This window comes from Chiloscyllium punctatum, chromosome 34 (genome assembly GCF_047496795.1).
Source record: "Chiloscyllium punctatum isolate Juve2018m chromosome 34, sChiPun1.3, whole genome shotgun sequence".
Lineage (NCBI taxonomy): Eukaryota > Metazoa > Chordata > Chondrichthyes > Orectolobiformes > Hemiscylliidae > Chiloscyllium > Chiloscyllium punctatum.
The window spans coordinates 52117953-52137734 of NC_092772.1; the positions used below are offsets into that span (position 1 = coordinate 52117953).

Genomic DNA, 19782 nt, shown 5'->3' on the forward strand with positions numbered 1-19782 from the left:
CTCCCTCTTGGATATATCCAATGAACTGGCCCCCAACAGCTTCCTGTGGGAGAGAATTCCACAGGTTCCCAACTCACTGAGTGAAGACATTCTCCCTCATCTCAGTCCAGAATGGCTTACCCCTTAATCATAGACTGTGACCCCTAGTTCTGGACTTCTCCAATATCCTTCCCACATCCAGCCTGTCCAGTCCAATCAGGATTTTATATGTTTCTATGAGAATCCAGCACTCCTCCATTCTTTAAAATTCCAGTGAGTACAATCCCAGTCGATCCAGTCTTTCCCCATATGTAAGTCCCGCCATCCCGGGAAACAGTCTGGTGAACCTTCTCTGGGATCCCTCAATAGCGAGAATGTTCCTCCCTCAAGACTAGGAGACCGAAACTGCACACAGTCAAAGATTTGTCCACCAAATCTTAACTCGGCTTTAAGTATTTCATTGTCTCCTCACTTTATGATCATGTTGTTTTATCCCAGGGTGCAATGACAAACCTGACAAGACTGAGAATGAAGATGAGTCAAGTGAGCTGAATGCTGGTAAGGATTTAGAGATCTCACATCATGATAAAATATCCCTGAAAGGTTCGAGAGGAACCATCAATCTCTCATGGGCAATAAGCGATAGACAACAAACACTGGCATTGCCAGTGATATCCACATGAAATGAAAGACTTATTTAAACTCCACAGAGTGATGGGAGAGCACAAACGATATTGATCTGATGGAGAAACTACCTTGAGTCAGCAATTGAATCCACTTGATTTCTCTCTTCGAATCCTTATAGCACGGAAGCAGGCCATTCTGCCGATCGAATCCACACTGACCATCCCACCCAATTTCTGTAACCCTGCTAATCCATGGCTAATCCACCTAGCCTGCGCCTATTTGGACACTATGGGTAATTATATCATGGCCAATCCACCCTAACCTTTGGACTGTGGGAGGAAACCCACGCAGGTACAGGGAGAATGTGCAGACTCCACACAGATAGATGGCCGAGGCTGGAATTGAACCCAAGTCCCTGGTGCTGGGAGGTCACAGTGCTAACCACTGAGCCACCGTGCCATCCAAGATCCACATCCTCAGAACAAGGGTCATTCCAGTTGATGCATCTGGCTATCTTGACTGGATATACTGGTTATTTAACTGAGAAATATCCTCTCACTTACAGTCATAGAGATATCCAGCACAGAAACAGACCCTTCAGTCCAACTCGTCCATGCCGACCGGATCTCCTAAATTTATCCAGTCCCATTTGCCAACACTTGGCCCATATCCCTCTAAACCCTTCCTGTTCATATATCCATCCAGATGCCTTTTAAATGTTGCAATTGTACCAACCTCCACCACTTCCTCTGGCAGCTCATTCCATACACGTCCCACCTTCTGGGTGAAAAAGTTGCCCCTCAGGTCCCTTCTAAATCTTTTCCCTCTCACCCTAAACCTATGCCCCTCTAGTTCTGGACTTCCCCTCCTGTGACTTCCCCCCCTGGACTCCCCCTCAGTCTCCGACGCTCCATGCAAAACAGCCTCTCCCTGTAGCTCCAACCCTCCAACCCTGGCAACATCCTTGTCAATCTATTCTGAACCTTTGCAAGTTTCACAATATCGTCCCTGCAGCAGGCAGACCAGAATCGAAGACAGTATTCCAAAAATGGCTGAACTTATGTCCTGTACAGCTGCAGCATGACCTCCCAACTCTTATACTCAATGCACTAACCAATAAAGGGAAGCATACCAATCGCCTTCTTCACTATCCAGTCTACCTGAGGCTCCACTTTCAAGGAGCTATGAACCTGCACTCCAAGCTCTCTTTGTTCAGCAACACTCCCCAGGAATTTACCGTTACCAGGGCCTCACTTGATTGTCTGACAGGTTTACCAAGTATGCAGCTGTTCTGGCTAATCTGAAAGCTGTACCTTCACAGACACGCTGCATGTTTATGAGCTTGTGTATACTTCCTTTTCATGCCCTTGTCCTCAGGAGGTGGTAGTATTGGCCAGAAAGTCCTTCACCACTTGCCCAGGCTGAGACCTTGATGGTGGGCCGTCTTGGTTACTAATGGGACTCAGTCAGGCCCCTCTGAGGGCAGTACCCACAATGTCAAACAGGACCTCATGTCACAGTTGACACCACAAGATGCCATTTTCCAATCGAAACTGGGGCATAATCTGAACCTTCAAGGACAATATCTGACAGAATGTGAGGAGGTGATGGCCTCACAATATTACCGCTAGATGATGAGTCCAGCGACCCAGCTAAAGTTGCAGGTTTGAATCCCACCAGGCCAGATGATGGAGTTTGACTTTAATTTTAAAACAAAAAATCTGGACTTAAAGAGTGCAATGATGACCGGGAAACCACTGAGGATGGTCGGAAAGAAACCCATCTGGGTTCAGTCATGTCCTTTTGGGAAGGAAACTGCCATCCTTACCTGGTCTGAGCCTAAACGCATGTTACAGCATCATTCTGTGTCCACTGCAAGGATTTATCCTAAAATTTATCTTAAAATCCCAAGGGAGCTTGTACAGGTTCTGGCAAGCAATGATATTCGGAAAAGATACCTATGTTATCAGCAGCCATCTCTACGATCGGAACTTCGTTAACTTTCTGTTAATGGTTCAATGTTCATTACAGACAAGAACGGAGCTACAAATGATTCTTCACTTTTAACATTAAAAAACCACCTTTAACAGTGGGAGATTCTGATGAGTTTTAACTCATTCGTACAACTAGAACCTCCGAAAGGCCAAATACTTCCAGTGCAGGAGACTTTGTTAGTACTTAGGGTTAGTACTTTGTTGAAGTCCTCACTGATAGCCTTGTGGACACTCTCCCTTTCTTTCCCTGTAGATGCAGTGAGTAAAAACAAGCTTTTGTAGGGAATCACAGAATCATAGAAACCCTACAGTGTGGAAACAGGCCCTTCGGCTCAACCAATCCACACTGACCCTCTGAAGAGTAACCCCCCCAGACCTCTTCCCTTTCCCTATTACTCTACATAGTGCACCAAACCAACATATCCCTGAACTTTATGGGGCAATTTAGCATGGCCAATTCACCCTAACCTGCGCATTCCTGGACACTACAGGACAATTTCCCATGGCCAATCCATCCTAACGTGCACATCCCTGGACATTATAGTACAATTTCCCATGGCCAATCCACCCTAATCTGCACATCCCTGGACACTACAGGACAATTTAGCATGGCCAATCCGCCCTAACCTGCACATCCCTGGACACTACAGGACAATTTAGCATGGCCAATCCGCCCTAACCTGCACATCCCTGGACACTACAGGACAATTTAGCACGGCCAATCCACCCTAACCTGCACATCCCTGGGCACTATGGGACAATTTAGCATGGCCAATCCACCCTAACCTGCACATCCCTGGGCACTATGGGACAATTTCCCATGGCCAATCCACCCTAACCTGCACATCCCTGGACACTATGGGACAATTTCCCATGGCCAATCCACCCTAAACTGCACATCCCCAGACACTATGGGACAATTTCCCATGGCCAATCCACCCTAACCTGCACATCCCTGGGCAGTATGGGACAATTTCCCATGGCCAATCCACCCTAACCTGCACATCCCTGGACACTATGGGACAATTTCCCATGGCCAATCCACCCTAACCTTCACACCTTTGGACTGTGGGAGGAATCCGGAGCACACGGAGGAAACTGCCATGAGGGGTTTGCAGAAGTGTCTCTGTTTCCCCATCCAAAGGTTCCTAATCATTGAGCACAATGCCAGTGTAGCACATTTCACATTGAACTGCTCAGCTCAATCAATTCAGGCTTTCAATCTCTCCCTTTTAGATTCTATTAAAACTGGCTTTAAACAGTCAAAGTTCCACTAACCCCTACCATCAGGTGGGTGCCATCAGGTACGAATCAATCAACCCCATGTGAATTTGGTGACATGGTGGCTCAGTGGTTCGGACAGCTGCCTCACACTGCCAGGCCCCTGGGTTCAATTCCAGTCTTGAATGGCTGTCTGAGTGGAGTTTGCACATCCTCCCCGTGTCTGCGTAGGTTTCCTCCCACAGTCTAAAGATGTGGAGGCTAGTGTGAATTGGCCATGGGAAATTGTCCCATAGTGGCCAGGGATGTGCAGGTTAGGATGGATTGGCCATGGGAAATTGTCCCATAGTGCCCAGGGATGTGCAGGTTAGGGTGGATTGGCCATGGGAAATTACCCATAGTGTTCAGAGATGTTTAAGTGAGGTGATTAGGTCAGGGGAGCAAGTGAGGCCTGCAGATGCTGGAGATCAGAGTTGAGAGTGTGGTGCTGGAAAAGCGCAGCAGGTCAGACAGTATCCGAGGAGAATTGACGTTTCAGTCATAAGCCCTTCATCTGCTCATTTCTGATAAAGGGCTTCTGCCTGAAATGTTGATTCTCCTGCTCCTCAGATGCTGCCTAACCTGCTGTGATTTTCCAGCATTAGTCAGGGGTAAATGTAGAGTAATACTTTAGGGGAATGGGTCTGGGTGGGTTTCTCTTCGGAGGGTCAGCGTGGACATGTTGGGCCAAATGGCCTGTTTCCACACTGTAGGGATTCTATGAATAAATTCCTCATTTTGAATTTACAAAGTTTTTCCACTTGGAATAAGTGAAAAGGCGGGATCTTGTTTGAACTGTGTTCTGATCTAATGCACTTCCTTCCATTTTGTGAACAGAACACTGACACGAGATAGACAGCCAAAAGGTAAGCTCTTTATTTTCCTCATCTCATTTGTCACAGCTATTCGGCCTGGGATTACAGTCTGGGGCGATATGCAACGGTTTATGTCCTGTGTTCATCTTGGGCAGTTCTGTAATGCAGGGCTCTGTGTTGTGTGAGCTGGTTACACACAGATGTATTGAGATAAACATGACCATGCAGACAATCCCAACAACTCCATGAAAGACCCTCTTTGGGCGTCCCCACAAGCTGTTGGAAAGAGTTGTTCATGACCCCGTGTTACAGACTGGCACTTTCCAAGGCCCAGGACTACAGGTTACGGGGCTGCAATAAAATCTCCGCAGACACAATGGTGAGAGCCCCTGGTTTCGGACGTGGTACAAGGACAGGACTCCTATCGGCTTCATCCTCTGAGCTACAATGTCACAGGTTCAAATCCCACCTGCTCCAGAGCCATGTCATAACACCTCTGAACTGGTTAATTCAAAAGTATCTACAATGAGAGAGCTAAAAACACTGTCAGACCCTGGCTATATGCGTGATAAGGAGTGCACATGGTGAACACTGAGTATTGAATAGTGGACACTTGAGTGTAATGTGGAGAAACATTGCAATTTGAAATACATTGGGAGGTTTCTTCTAGCCCAATTTCATGAATGGAAAACAAATCTTTTAGATGATTCTTTCGCGGGATGAGGGCATCGCTGGGTAAGTCAGCATTTATTGCCCATCCCTAATTGCCCAGAGGACAGTAAAGAATCAACCACATTGCTATAGGTGGAGTCACACACAGGTCAGACTGTTAAAGATGGCAGTTCCCTTCCCTAAAGGACATTAGTGAACTGGGTGGGATTTTCTGACAATCAACAATGGATTAATGGTCATCATTCGGGGTGGCATGGTGGCTCAGTGGTTAGCACTCAGGGACCTGGGTTCAATTCCAGATTCAGGTGACAGTGTGGAGATTGCACATCCTCCCCGTGTCTGCGTGGGTACCCTCTGGGTGCTCTGGTTTCCTCCCACAATCCAAAGATGTACTGGTCAGGTGAATTGGCCATGCTAGATTGACTGTAGTGTGAGGTGCATTAGTCAGGGAGAAAGTGAGGACTGCAGATGTTGGAGATCAGAGCTGGAAATGTGTTGCTGGAAAAGCACAGCAGGTCAGGCAGGTCCTTATTGCTGGAAAAGCATCAGGCAGGTCCTTAGATGCTGCCTGACCCGCTGCGCTTTTCCAGCAACACATTTTCAGCATTAGTCAGGGGTACATGTAGGGGAATGGGTCTGGGTGGGTTACTCTTCAGAGGGTCGGTGTGAACTTGTTGGGCTGAAGGGCCTGTTTCCACACTGTAGGGAATCTAATCTAAAACAAAATTGGATTCTTAAAGTTATAGAGATGTACAGCACGGAAACAGACCCTTCAGTCTAACTCATCCATACCAACCAGATGTCCCAACCCAATTTAGTCCCATTTGTCAGGACTTGGCCCATATCCCTCTAAACCCTTCCTATTCATATATCCATCCAGATGCCTTTTAAATGTTGTCATTGTACCAGCCTCCACCACTTCCTCTGGCAGCTCATTCCATACACGCACCATTCTCTGAATGAAAACGTTGCCCCTTAAGTCCCTTTTAAATCTTTCCCCTCTCACCTTAAAGTTATGCCCTCTAGTTTCGGATTCTCCTGCCCTGGGAAAAAGAACTTGGCTATCCACCTTATACATGACCCTTTTGAGTTTATAAACCTCTATAAGGCCCTCCAATGCTCCAGTGAAAATTGCCCCAGCCGATTCAGCCTCTCAATATAGCTCAAATCCTTGAATATCCTTGTAAATCTTGTGAATCCTTTGAAATTTAACAACAGCTTTCAAAAAGCGGGGAAGACCAAAATCTTAATCCTAGACTTGTTTTTATTGAATTCAAATTCCACCATCTGCCACGGCAGGATTTGAACCCAAGTCCCCACGACACTACATGGGTCTCAGGATTAACAATCACGTGACAATATTACTGGGTCACCATCTGCCCCTCTATTCCTTTGGTTCATCCCCCCCATGCCCCAAAATTCATTCTTATTTCATTACCTTCTTTATTGCTCGGTTGAAAGTACCTAACAGGTTCTTTAAGGTCTGATCTACATAATTACAAGAAGATATGAGCTCTTCGGTTTGAAGCAAATATATTCACCTAACCTTCTTAATGTATATTGGGGACATATGCAAACTAATGCGAACTATGAGCCGAAACGGCATACAAAGCAAATGGGTCTCCCACATTGTCTTCTTGGAGAAAGTGAGCACCTGACGATGCTGGAGATCAGAGTTGAAGAGTGTGGTGCTGGAAAAGCACAGTACTCAGGCAGCGTCCGAAGAGCAGGGGAGTCGACATTTCGAGCATTAGGAACGTGGGGGAGGCCCAAGGAGGCCGATAGATAAATGGGAAGGGGGTGGTGGTGGGAGAAGGCAGCTGGGAATACAATAGGTAGTTGGGGACGTCTTCCCCCCCACCCACCCCCCACATCCCTGATGAAGCGCTTATGCTCAAAACGGTGACTCCCCTGCTCCTCAGATGCTGCCTGACCAGCTGTGCTTTTCTAGCACCACGTTCTTCGACCCACGTTATCTTCTACCAGTCAGTGGCTCTGATGACATTGGCACTCAGAGCTGCCGCTGACCCCCCATTTTTCCAGCCCTCAGGAATATCAGGTGGAGAAACAAGTCCTGGTCGCCTCCGGGCAGTTCCTGCTCCCACTCAAGGTCAGGTTGGTCTCTACACCCCACCAGTCAAAAGAGGCTGCTTTTACATTAGCCCCGTTTCTCATGCACTTAACTGCTTGATTTCACTTGCTCACTGTCATGGCCAGTTCACCTTTGATGATTAACCCTTCAGGGTCTGGTTTGAAGATCCCATTTTTACACCCAACTCTATTCCCTCTTTCCATCAGCCACCAAACTCCACATTCCTGATGAAGGGCTTTTGCCCGAAACGTCGATTTTCCTGCTCCTCGGATGCTCCCTGACCTGCTGTGCTTTTCCAGCACCACTCTAATTTTGACTCTAACCTCCAGCATCTGCTGTACCCACTTCTGTCAGCAAAATCCACATTCCCATGTGATTCATCAGCTTCAACAAAAATCCTGAGGAAGAACATGCGGGCAATCCAAGCGACACTGTGACGAGACCGGACACTTTCAGAACTACCTAGAAATACGAGGAGACCCGTGTAAGAGGAATGGACAAAGGGGGAAGGGATGGAAGGTTTTGTTAACATTGGAGTTGGAGAGCAGGGCTTGAATTGTGTTTCAGCAAAGATTTGATTGAATCTGTGCCAGAAAATGCATTGCAACAATACTTCCTTGTTTAATAGGACTGCATTAGATCAACAAGACAGTGTAGATTTCTCTAATAGGCAGCTTCATTTATGTCCCTGGATCCAGCATCAGGATGTGGCCTGTACTAAGAGAGAGAGAGAGCCATTATGATACAATGCCTCCCTCCCAACGTGAATTGGTGCTGCCCACTCCCTCCCTGCTGTGTACTTTTCATCAAATCCCACATACTTGTAAAACACAAACTGATTGTAATTACCGTTGGCTTTGCTGCCTTTCGAATACTTTTAAAACTTACTCGGGTGCTAGTTTTCCGTTGCTTGTTTCTTTTGGGGAATTCTAACTGGATGGGTGCTCTGATTTCAATGTAATTAATCGCCCAATCATTTGACATCAAGATGTGTGACAATGCTATGGCTTTAAGAGGTGCATTCAGTCCTTTTTTTTATGAAGAAAGGTTGATAGAGAAGAGAGGAGCATTCTACTCAGAGGAAATAAAGTAAACACTTTGTGAGACCTGGGGTTTTCTTTTTTAAAAGTTGGAACAATAGAAGCAGCTTGAATGGGTGGAGTCAAGAACCAGGATTTTGAATTTAGCTTTTAGCCCCAGTTGCTGGAGTCGTGAGGCTGGATGTGGAAGCATTTTTCTCTCCCTCTCTGTGACAGCTAAAACCTGAGGTTCTCTTTCTGCTGTCAGAATTTGCATGTGAGAGAATCTATTTTACTGAATTTGCCTTTGCTGAGGGTGTGTGTTTATGGGATGTTACTACATCAGAACAATCACTGTCTAGGAGTTAAATAATCTATTATTCAGTTAAGTTTTCCAATCGAGTTAAGTTATTCCAATTCTTTCTTTTGTTGCATTGTAACTGCAGTTTCCAAATGAAGTGATGTTTGCTTCTGGAGTGGTAGTTTGGCCAATTGAATTGCGTCTGGAAAGCAATGCCTGACCCTTGACTTCATAATAAGAAAAAGCTAGGGTCTAGGCTATCTTCTTCACATAGTTTGAGGGGTTTGGTCCATAACATACGCAGAGTGAATAGTGCAGGTTCAGTCACGATATTCACCATGACACTGTAGACTTATGTCGTGTCTTTGGTAAATCACCACAGGTTATCTTTAACTCAGCTACATTGTCATGTTGTAGGTAAATCATGACAAGTTATTTTTAACTCAGCCACTTGCTAAAAAATCTCACAGATAATCAAGGACTGAAACATTGATTTAAACTGCCTCACAGCGCCAGAGACCCGGGTTCAATTCCCGCCTCAGGCGACTGACTGTGTGGAGTTTGCACGTTCTCCCCGTGTCTGCGTGGGTTTCCTCCGGGTGCTCCGGTTTCCTCCCACAGTCCAAAGATGTGCAGGTCAGGTGAATTGGCCATGCTAAATTGCCCGTAGTGTTAGTTAAGGGGTAGATGTAGATGTAGGGGTATGGGTGGGTTACGCTTCGGCGGGGCGGTGTGGACTTGTTGGGCCGAAGGGCCTGTTTCCACACTGTAAGTAATCTAAAAAAACTTTATTGCTCAGTTAAGCCTCACAGCCCGACTTGGCCATTACCTGATTAATGACGGAATCTGGCCAGGTTTTTAACAGTGTCTGACTCAGGAAATGTTTGATCCTTGCGCAGTGTTAGCCTTCTACTAAATTGTTCTGACGTTGGATTCTTATCGTGTTTTCACTCTTTCAAATGTGACATGATCGATGATCCAAAAGATTTTCTCATCCCTGACACTGCGTAAACTTTCACACCACCAGACACCGGCAAATCTCTAACCTCTCAGAATAAGAGAAGCAGGAACGCGGGAGGAGGTTGGAGTCAAGATTAGGGTAGTGCTGGAAAATCCATTTGCTACAGCAGGTACAAAGGACAAACTAACCTCCTCCTGTAGGCGAAAGTGGGTACTGCAGATACTGGAGATTAAAGTCAAGATTAGAGTGATGCTGGAAAAGCACAGCAGGTCAGGCTGCATCCGAGGAGCAGGAAAATCAACATTTCAGGAAAAAGCCCTTCATCAGGAATCAGGAATTAATCCCAGATGAAAGGCTTTTGCCCAAAATGATGATTTCCCTGCTCCTCGGGTGCTGCCTGACCTGCTGTGCTTTTCCAGCATTACTCTAATCTTGACTTTAATCTCCAGTATCTGCAGTACCCACTTTCACCTACAGGAGGAGGTTAGTTTGTCCTTTGTACCTGCTGTAGCAAATGGATAATAGCACAGTGGCCTTCTCGGTGTAAAAATGGATAATAGCCTAAATGGCCTTCTCGGCACAGTGGCTGTGGTTAGCACTGCAGCCTTACAGTGCCAGGATCCCGGGTTCAAATCCAGCCTGGGGTGACTGTCTGTTTGGAGTTTGCACACTGTCTGTGTGGGTTTCCTCTGGGTGCTCTGGTTTCCTCCCATAGTCCAAAGATGTGCAGGCCAGGTAGATTGGCCATGCTAAATTACCCAGTGTTAGGTGCATTACTCAGAGGGAAGTGGGCTACTCTTCAGTGGGTTGGTGTGGACTTGTTGGGCCAAAGAGCCTGTTTCCACTCTGTAGGGAATCTAACCTAACCTTTGTAGTTTCCCCGTCAAGTTAATTAATGACCAGGTCACATCTCGTTTCTTGAAATATAGACCGGAATCCATTCTCAATCTCTCCTCAGAGAGTGATCCTTCTCTTTTCAGGAATCAGTCTCAGGAATCTTCATTATATTCTCCCTCAAACAAAACACATTCTACCTTTGGTCAGAAGACTAGAACTGTCCATTACTCTCCAGTTAGGAGCTCATCAATTTTAGCTGTCAGTCCCTTCTTACTCTGACACTGCAATGTATTTATAACAATGGCGAACATACCATTTGCCTTACAGTTGGCTTGGCGTTACCTGCCTGTTAACTTTCCGTGAAAGAAATGCCAGATCCGATTGAATGCAATAAGATACATGTCATTGGCTCTGTTTGCAGGGTTTCAAAGCTGACATCAAATAATGAGTCTAAAATTAAACTGAAACAAAATGCTTTAAATTTAAACATTATGGAATATCCTTTGTTGTCGTGTGGTACCAGATAACTTTTTGAGTTTTAATCTGGAGAATTATGTTCTGGTTCATCCAATTTCACAAATGGAGAGTGGTAATGGTCGCTAAGTAGGCTTGAATTCACGTAATGCTGAGAAAGGATGTGCTTTGGCAAAGCTTTTAGTCTTGCACTCATCAGGGCAACGAACAGTGGTATCTGTCGATGCTTTTAATCAATCGAGAGTCATTGAGCCCTACAGCACGGAAACAGACCTTTTGGCCCAGTCAGTCCATTCCAACCGAGTTCTCAAACTAAATCAGTCCCACCTGCCCAATCCTGGCCCATATCTCTCCAAACCTTTCCTATTCATGAACTTATCCAAACATCAGATTCATTGGCGACCTTTAAGCGGCATTTGAATAGGTACATGGATGGGTGCTTAATCTAGGATAGAAGTTCGGCACAACATCGTGGGCCGAAGGGCCTGTTCTGTGCTGTATTGTTCTATGCTCTATGCTCTAATCTTTTATACGTTGTAACTGTACCTGCATCCGCCATTTCCGTTGGCAGTCCGTTCCACACACAAACCATTCTCTGTGTAAAACATTTGTCCCTCATGTCCTTTTTAAATCTTTGTCCTCTCACCTTAAAAAATATGCCCCCTTGTTTTGAACTCTCCAACCCCAGGAAAAAGACCCTTGTCATTCTCCTTATTTATGCCCTTCATAATTTTATAAACTTCCATAAGGTCACCCCTCAACCTTCTACACTCCAGTGCAAAAAGCCCCAGTCTTTCCAGGCTACTTTATAACTCAAACCCTCCATACCTGGCAACATCCTGGGAAATCTCTCCTGAACCCTCTCCAGTTTAATAATATCCTTCCTATAACAGGGTGACCAGAACTGGACACAATATTCCAGAAGGGGCCTCACCAATGTCCTGTACAACCCCAACATGACGTCCCCAACTCCTATACTTAAAGGGGTGAGCAATGAAGGGAAGCATGCTAAATACCTTCTTAAGCCCCCTGTCTACATATAATAGGAGAAAGTGAGGACTGCAGATGCTGGAGATCAGAGTTGAGAGTGTGGTGCTGGGAAAGCGCAGCAGGTCAGGCAGCATCCGAGGAGCAGGAGTATCAACATTTCAGGCAAAAGTCTGATGAAGAGCTTATGCCTGAAACGTTGATTCTCCTGCTCCTCAAATGCTGCCTGACCTGCTTTGGTTTTCCTGTCCATATGTAATGCAAATTTCAAAGAATTATGCTCCTGAATCCCTGTTCTATAAAAAGTACTCAAGCCCTTGTTTTTACTTTCGTAAGTCTTGCCTTTTGTTTGTTTGATCAAAATGTTTATCCAACTCCATTTCCCACTCATCAGCCTATTGATCAAGATCTCTTTTCTAATGTTAGATCATCTTCTTTACCAACTTTGGTGTCACCCGCAAGGTTCCTGTATGCGTCCACCACTGGGACAGCTGCAGTTACGACTCCATTTCTCCTGGTGCGTGAGCAAATATTAACAGATTGCTACAAGATCCTTCAGCAGCTGCAGCATACAACCTGAGAAAAATAATTTGAAGCTGAGACTGTGACTGGTCGATGAGTTGCCATTGGCTAACCTCTTAGTGCACACTCTTCATCGACAGGCTGAAAAAAACACTACTGACACAGCACCCTGACAAACTGCCCTAGAAATGAGAGCCCACCATTCGCACTGTCATCACAAGCATGAAAGAATTGAACCAAACTATCTAAAGTTCCCAAATTAAATGCGTGTCAAACCCATGTTAAAAATAGAAAATGCTCACTAAAGTTCTGTAGAAGAAAACAACTCTTTATTCCAAACAGATTGTTTTTAAATGATGGGTCCAAATAAAAGCAGAATTGTGAAGATGTAATGTAAAGTCTACCTTTTTTTTCAAAGAAAAATCCTCTTCTCATACAGGAAATACCTGGGAATTACAGACTAGTCACTCTGACATCTGTTGTAAGCAAGTCACTGGAAAGGATTCTGAGAGTTGGGATTTGTGACTATTTGGAAATACATAGTTTGACTAAAGATAGTCAGCGTGGCTTTGTGAGGGGCAGGTCATGCCTCACAAAACTTAATGAGTTCTTTGAGGATGTGACAAGACGAGTTGATGAAGCTCAAGCAGTGGAGGTGGTGTGTGTGTGGATTTCAGTAAGGCACTTGATAAGGTTCCCCATGGTAGGCTCATTCAGAAAGTTAGGAGGGATGGGATACAGGGAAATTTGACTGTATGGATACAGAATTGGCTGGCTGAGAGAAGACAGCGAGTGGTAGTGGATGGAAAGTATTCTGCCTGAAGGTCAGTGACTAGTGATGTCCCACAGGAATCTGTTCTTGGGCCTCTGCTCTTTGTATATTTTATAAATGACTTGGATGACGAAGTGGAAGGGTGGGTTTGTAAGTTTGCTGATGACACAAAGGTCAGTGTAGATAGTGTCGAGGGCTGTTGCAGTCAACAACAAGGAATTGACAGGATGGAGACCTGGGCTGAGAAGTGGAAGATGGAGTTCAACTTGGATAAATATGAAGTGATTCCTTTCGGAAGGTCAAATTTGAATGCTGAGCACAAGGTTAAAGTCAAGATTGTTGGCAGTGTGGAGGAACAGCAGGATCTTGAGGTCCATGTACAAAGCTGCCACCCAGGTTGATAGAGTTGTTAAGAAGGTGTATGGTGTTATGGCTTTCATTAACAGGGGGGGTTGAGTTTAAAGCCACAAGGTTTTTCTGCAGCTCTATAGAGCACTGGTTAGACCACACTGGAATATTGTGTCCAGTTCTGGTCGCCTCATTATGGGAAGAATGCAACTGCTTTAGAGAGGGTTTAGAGGAGATTTACCAGAATGCTGCCTGGACTGGAGGGCATGTCTTATGAAGAGAGGTTGAGTGAGCCGGGCTTTTTACACTGGAGAGAAGAAGGAAGAGAGGTGACTTGATCGAGATAAATGAGAGACATAGATAGAGTAGATAGCCAGAGACTTTTTCCAGGGCAGAAATGGCTGTCCTGAGGGATCATAATTTTAAGGTGATGGGAGCAAGGTATAGGGGAGATGTCAGAGGTAGGTTATTTATGCAGGGAGTGGTGGGTGTGTGGAATGCACTGCCAGCGGTGGTAGTAGAGTCAGAGACATTAGGGACATTTAAGTGACTGCTGGACAAACACATGAACGGCTGTAAGTTAAGGGCTGTGTAGGTCAGATTGATCTCAGATTAAGATAAGCACTCAGCACAACGTCATAGACAACTGTGCTGGACAGTTCTATGTTCTATGCTCATACAAACAGCCACGCAAAGGGACAAGATGCAAAGATTACTGTTGGGAAGAAATAAAGATTGTCAGTGAAGCACCAGTCCAGACTGTCAGCATCAATGAGGTGGTTTCCTTCTGTTCTCTTAGTCCTCTTAGGCTCATTCAACACTTTGAGAAGAACCTGAACTTGTGGACACACCAGTCATCAACCTTTTGTCCATTAATTGAGCTTCCACCCTGTCGTTACCTCTTAAAACGGTCTTTACCCTGTGCCCTTTCAAGAAACGAATTCGTTCAGATAGACATTTTTTTTGTCTTAGTTCTCCACTCTGCGAGTGGAGCATGAGAGAGATGTTTCCTCCTTCTACACAACTGTCCAAACACGAAGCTATTGCAACTTGGAGTCGTGTTCAGCATCATCCACAACTCCTCAAGGTACTGAAGCAGTCCGAGTTCTCTTGCAACAAGATCTGGGCGGTATCCAGGCTTGGGCTGACAATTGGCAAGTATCATTCACGCCAGATAATGGCCGTCTCCAACAAGAGAAAATCTAACTATCGCCCTTTGACATTCAATGGTATTACCATCACTGAATCCCCCACTATCAACTTTGATAGCATTACCATTAACCAGAACTTCTACTGGACTCACCATATAATACGATGGTTAAAACAGTAGGTGAAAACCTGGGAATACTGCAGTGATAACCTATGTCCTGACTCCCCAAAGCCTGCCCCACCATTGACAAGGCACAAGGCAGGGGAATGATAGAATACTCCCCATTTCCTAGATGGATGAAGCCCCAACATCGCTCAAGAAGCTCGGCACCATGCAGGGACAAAGCAGCAGCTGGATTGGCCCCCACATCCACAATCATCCCCTCCCTCCCCCACTGACGTTCAGTAGCATCTACAAGACGCACTGCAGAAACTCACCTCAGACAGCTCCTTCCAAAGCCATGACCACTTCCACATTGAAGGACAAGGGCAGCAATTACACAGGGACACCTGCAAGTTCCCCTCCAAGCCACTCCCCATCCTGACGTGGAAATATATCGCTGTTCATTCAGTATCACTGGGTCAAAAACCAGGACTTCCCTCCCTATCGACAGCACATGGACTGCAGCTGTTCAAGGAGGCAACTTACCCTCACCTTGTCAAGGGGGGGCAACTAGGGATGAGCAGTAAATTCTGGGCCTAGTCAGTGATACGCACATCACATGAATGAAAAGAGCACAAACGCAGGTGAGATGCACCTCATTGAGATCAACTGGTGATCTGGGATGAATTAGTTTTCAAGCTAAATTGTATTGTCAATTATGGTGAAAAAGACAAGGATTACTGTCACATAAAGACTTAAATAAAACACCCACTATCATCATAGTTATACCTGTATTTGATATGAATTCAGTTTTAAGTCCTGCATGCTCTCCCTTATCATTTATGAGAGCTTACAATTACTTACTTCTGTTGGTGAGAGAGCATTAGAGGCGAATCGAAAAGTTTGCTAAGAGTGATGATAGATCTCCTTCAAGCAAATAATTAGGGGGAGGCAATGGCCTAGTGGTATTAATGTTGGGCTGTTAATCCAGATAACCTGCTGGGGACCTGGGTTCAAATCCCACCATAGCCAGTAGTGGAATTTGATTCAATGCAAATCTAGGATTAAAAGTCTAACAATGTTGGGAAAAGCCTCTCTGGATCACTTCACATCCTTCAGGGAAGGAAACTGCCATCCTACATGTGACTCTAGACCCACAGCAATGTGGTTGACTCTTAACCACCCTCTGAGCAATAAATGTTGGTTTTGCCAGTGACGTCCTCGTGCCGTGAATGAATACAAAAAAAGTTGGGTGGAGGGGCAGTGATGATGAGGGAAGACCTTAGCTTTTGTGCTGAGGTTCAAATCCAGTGAAGTGGGAATGCTGGGAGAAGGGGTGTTCAAAAAGGGCATTGCCGCTTGGCTTCATTGGACAAGGGCTGGGAATCAAGGACAAGACTGGAATGACAGGAAAAGGAGAGGAAGGGAGGATGCTGCTGACAGTGCCGATGCCTGTGGCCCAACACATCTGAAAGCAAAGAAAAATCCTTTTTTGGTTATTATATTGAAAAATACATTGATAGTGAAAGTGTGGATGGAGGGTTTGAGATAGAATGAGTGAATGTGACCTCAGACAGAGGGGAAAAGTGATGGTAAATCGCTGAAGAGTGTGGTGTGGAGACTGCAGACATGATAGCCAAGGGAAAACATCGCTCAACAGTTACTCTAGAAATCCAGGTAATGTTCTGTGGGGGTAAGTTCAAATCCCTGCCATGGCAGATGGTTACAATTTGAATTCACACACAAATCTGGAAATTAAAGTCTAGTTATTGCCATGAAACAATTGTTGCTTGTCAAGAGAAAGCCCTTCTTAGAATCCCTATGGCATGGAAACAGGCCCTTCAGACCAACAAGCCCACACCGACCCTCCGAAGAGTAACCCACCCAGACCCATTCCCCCATCCTATATTTACCTCTGATTAATGCACCCCAACCTACACATCCCTGAAATGCTATGGGCAATTTAGCATGGCCAATCCACCCTAACCTGCACATCCCTGGACACTATGGGGCAATTTCCCATGGCCAATCCACCCTAACCTGCACATCCCTGGACACTATGGGGCAATTTCCCATGGCCAATCCACCCTAACCTGCACATCCCTGGACACTATGGGGCAATTTCCCATGGCCAATCTACCCTAACCTGCACATCCCTGGGCACTATGGGACAATTTCCCATGGCCAATCCACCCTAACCTACACACCTTTCGACTGTGGGAGGAAACCGGAGCACCCGGAGGAAACCCACACAGACACGGGGAGAATGTGCAAACTCCACACAGACAGTTACCCGAGGGTGGGATCAAACCTAAATCCCTGATGCCGGGAGGCAGCAGTGCCAAGTACCCGTGGCACCCCTTCTGGTTTACTTCAGGAAAGGGAAAATGAGGTCTTTACCGAGTCAGACCCTCACAAGTCATGACCGAGTCATGACACAAAGCTGGGTGGCAAGGTGAAATGTGAGGAGGATATTCGGAGAATACAGGGTGACCTGGCCAGGCTAGGTGAGTGGACGGATGCATGGCAGATGCAGTTTAATGTGGATAAATGTGTGGTTATCCACTTTGGTGGCAAGAACAGGAAGGCAGATTACTACCTAAATGGAGTCAAGTTAGGTAAAGGGGCAGTACAACGAGATCTAGGTGTTCTTGTACATCAATCAATGAAAGCAAGTATGCAGGTACAGCAGGCAGTGAAGAAGGTTAATAGCATGCTGGCCTTCATAACAAGGGGAATTGAGTATAGAAGCAAAGAGATTCTTTTGCAGATGTACAGGGCCCTGGTAAGACTGCACCTGGAACATTGTGCGCAGTTTTGGTCTCCAAATTTGAGGAAAGACATTCTGGTTATTGAGGGAGTGCAGCATAGGTTCGCGAGGTCAATTCCCGGAATGGCGGGACTATCTTACGCTGAAAGATTGGAGTGATTGGGCTTGTATACCCTTGAGTTTAGAAGGCTGAGGGGGGATCTGATTGAGACATATAAGATTATTAAAGGATTGGATACTCTGGAGGCAGGAAGCATGTTCCCGCTGATGGGTGAGTGCCGAACCAGAGGACACAGTTTAAAAATAAGGGGTCGGCCACTTAGAAGAGAGTTGAGGAGAAACTTCTTCACCCAGAGAGTGGTGGGTGTATGGAATGCTCTGCCCCAGAAGGCTGTAGAGGCCAAGTCTCTGGATACTTTCAAGAAAGAGATGATAGAGCTCTTAAGGATAGTGGAATCAAGGGTTATGGGGATAAGGGAGGAACAGGATACTGACTGTGGATGATCAGCCATGATCATAGTGAATGGTGGTGCTGGCTCGAAGGGCAGAATGGCCTACTCCTGCACCTATTGTCTATTGTCTATTGTCTCACATGCAACTCCAGCCCCATCACAATATGGTTGACACATGACTGCCCTCTGGGTGACAAAACAGTTGACATAACATGATGAGCTTTAATAACTGTTCAAGGTTTGAAGGAATCCACAAAAGATTTGTTGTTAAGTGCAGAAAGAAGAAGCAAGAAATCTGGAATAAACATTTGAAGGACAAGGACAAACGTATATAGGAATTGTCTGCAATGAGCCGCGCCTGGGTGTCAGGATTACATGAACAACACCAACTGCTGTGATACCAGCCCTGATAAACTGGCTGCTTCAATGGCCAAAAGAACAAGGATTATCCTGCCAAAGAATTTAAGGTGTTAAACACAGGAAATCTGTACCTTCCAACTCACAATCAATTCTAAATTGAACAGGAAAGCTCCTTCTGATGACGCTATGAACAGGAACTTATCCATAAACCATTGGAAAATGAGACCAACAAACAGTAGGATTCTGGGTAAACTCCGGAGTCAGCCACAAGCAGGTTTAAGAACTATACCCGGGAGTGTCAGAATGGTGTGACATCTCCTTCAGCCCCTTAGCAGCTCAGAGTCACAGACTGGTGCAATTAACAAGTTATTAAAGGAAGCAGGAAAAAGTGGTTGAAAATAAACTGAAAGAACTGCGGATGCTGTACATTAGAAACAAAAGCAGTAATTGCTGGAAAAGCTCAGCGGGTCTGACAGCATCTGTGGAGAGAAAACAGAGTTAACGTTTCGGATCATAGAGTCAGAGAGAGGTGTACAGCACAGAAACAGACCTTTCGGTCCAACCTGTCCATGCCGACCAGATATCCCAACCCAATCTAGTCCCACCTGCCCATATCCCTCCAAACCCTTCCTATTCATAGACCCATCCAAATGCCTCTTAAATGTTGCAATTGTACCAGCCTCCACCACTTCCTCTGGCAGCTCATTCCATACACGTACCACCCTCTGGGTGAAAAAGGTGCCCCTTAGGTCCCTTTTATATCTTTCCCCTCTCACCCTAAACCTATGCCCCTCTAGTTCTGGACTCCCCCACCCCAGGGAAAAGACTTTGCCTATTTACCCTATCCATGCCCCTCATGATTTTATAAACCTCTATAAGGTCACCCCTCAGCCTCCGACGCTCCAGGGAAAACAGCCCCAGCCTGTTCAGCCTCTCCCTGTAGCTCAAACCCTCCAACCCTGGCAACATCCTTGTAAATCTTTTCTGAACCGAGTGACCCTTCCTCAGAACTCGGAACTCTGGCTTCTCTTCACCCATACTGTGCTTTTTCAGCATTTCTATCAAATAAATATAACTTTCTATAATATTTAAGCCTTTAAATGTTGGATGGGTAGAGAGAAAATGTAAGTCAAATGAGAAAGGGGGGAAGTTTCCACATGGGGTGCCAATATTACATTAGCTGATGGGACAGAAACCTACAGTAAAATCTCTCTGAGAATTAAGGAGGTTCTAGCTTGCTCACTCAAGGGGTCTTATTTTGGTTGATACATTGAATACACTTTAAATT

At 45.6% G+C, this 19782-nt stretch overlaps 1 protein-coding gene across 3 annotated transcripts in view; it reads left to right on the forward strand.

Moving 5' to 3' along the window:
- The window catches only part of LOC140458842 (V-set and immunoglobulin domain-containing protein 1-like), a 50303-nt gene extending 37371 nt beyond the window's left edge, over positions 1-12932 (forward strand). For all 3 annotated transcript variants that reach the window (XM_072553523.1, XM_072553524.1, XM_072553525.1), the window contains 3 exons: positions 478-537; positions 4698-4726; positions 12445-12932. In XM_072553523.1, the coding sequence (XP_072409624.1) occupies positions 478-537; positions 4698-4705 (68 nt within the window). In that variant the 3' untranslated portion in view covers positions 4706-4726; positions 12445-12932. The remainder of the gene's footprint in view (positions 1-477; positions 538-4697; positions 4727-12444) is intronic.
- The last annotated feature ends 6850 nt before the right edge of the window (positions 12933-19782 follow it).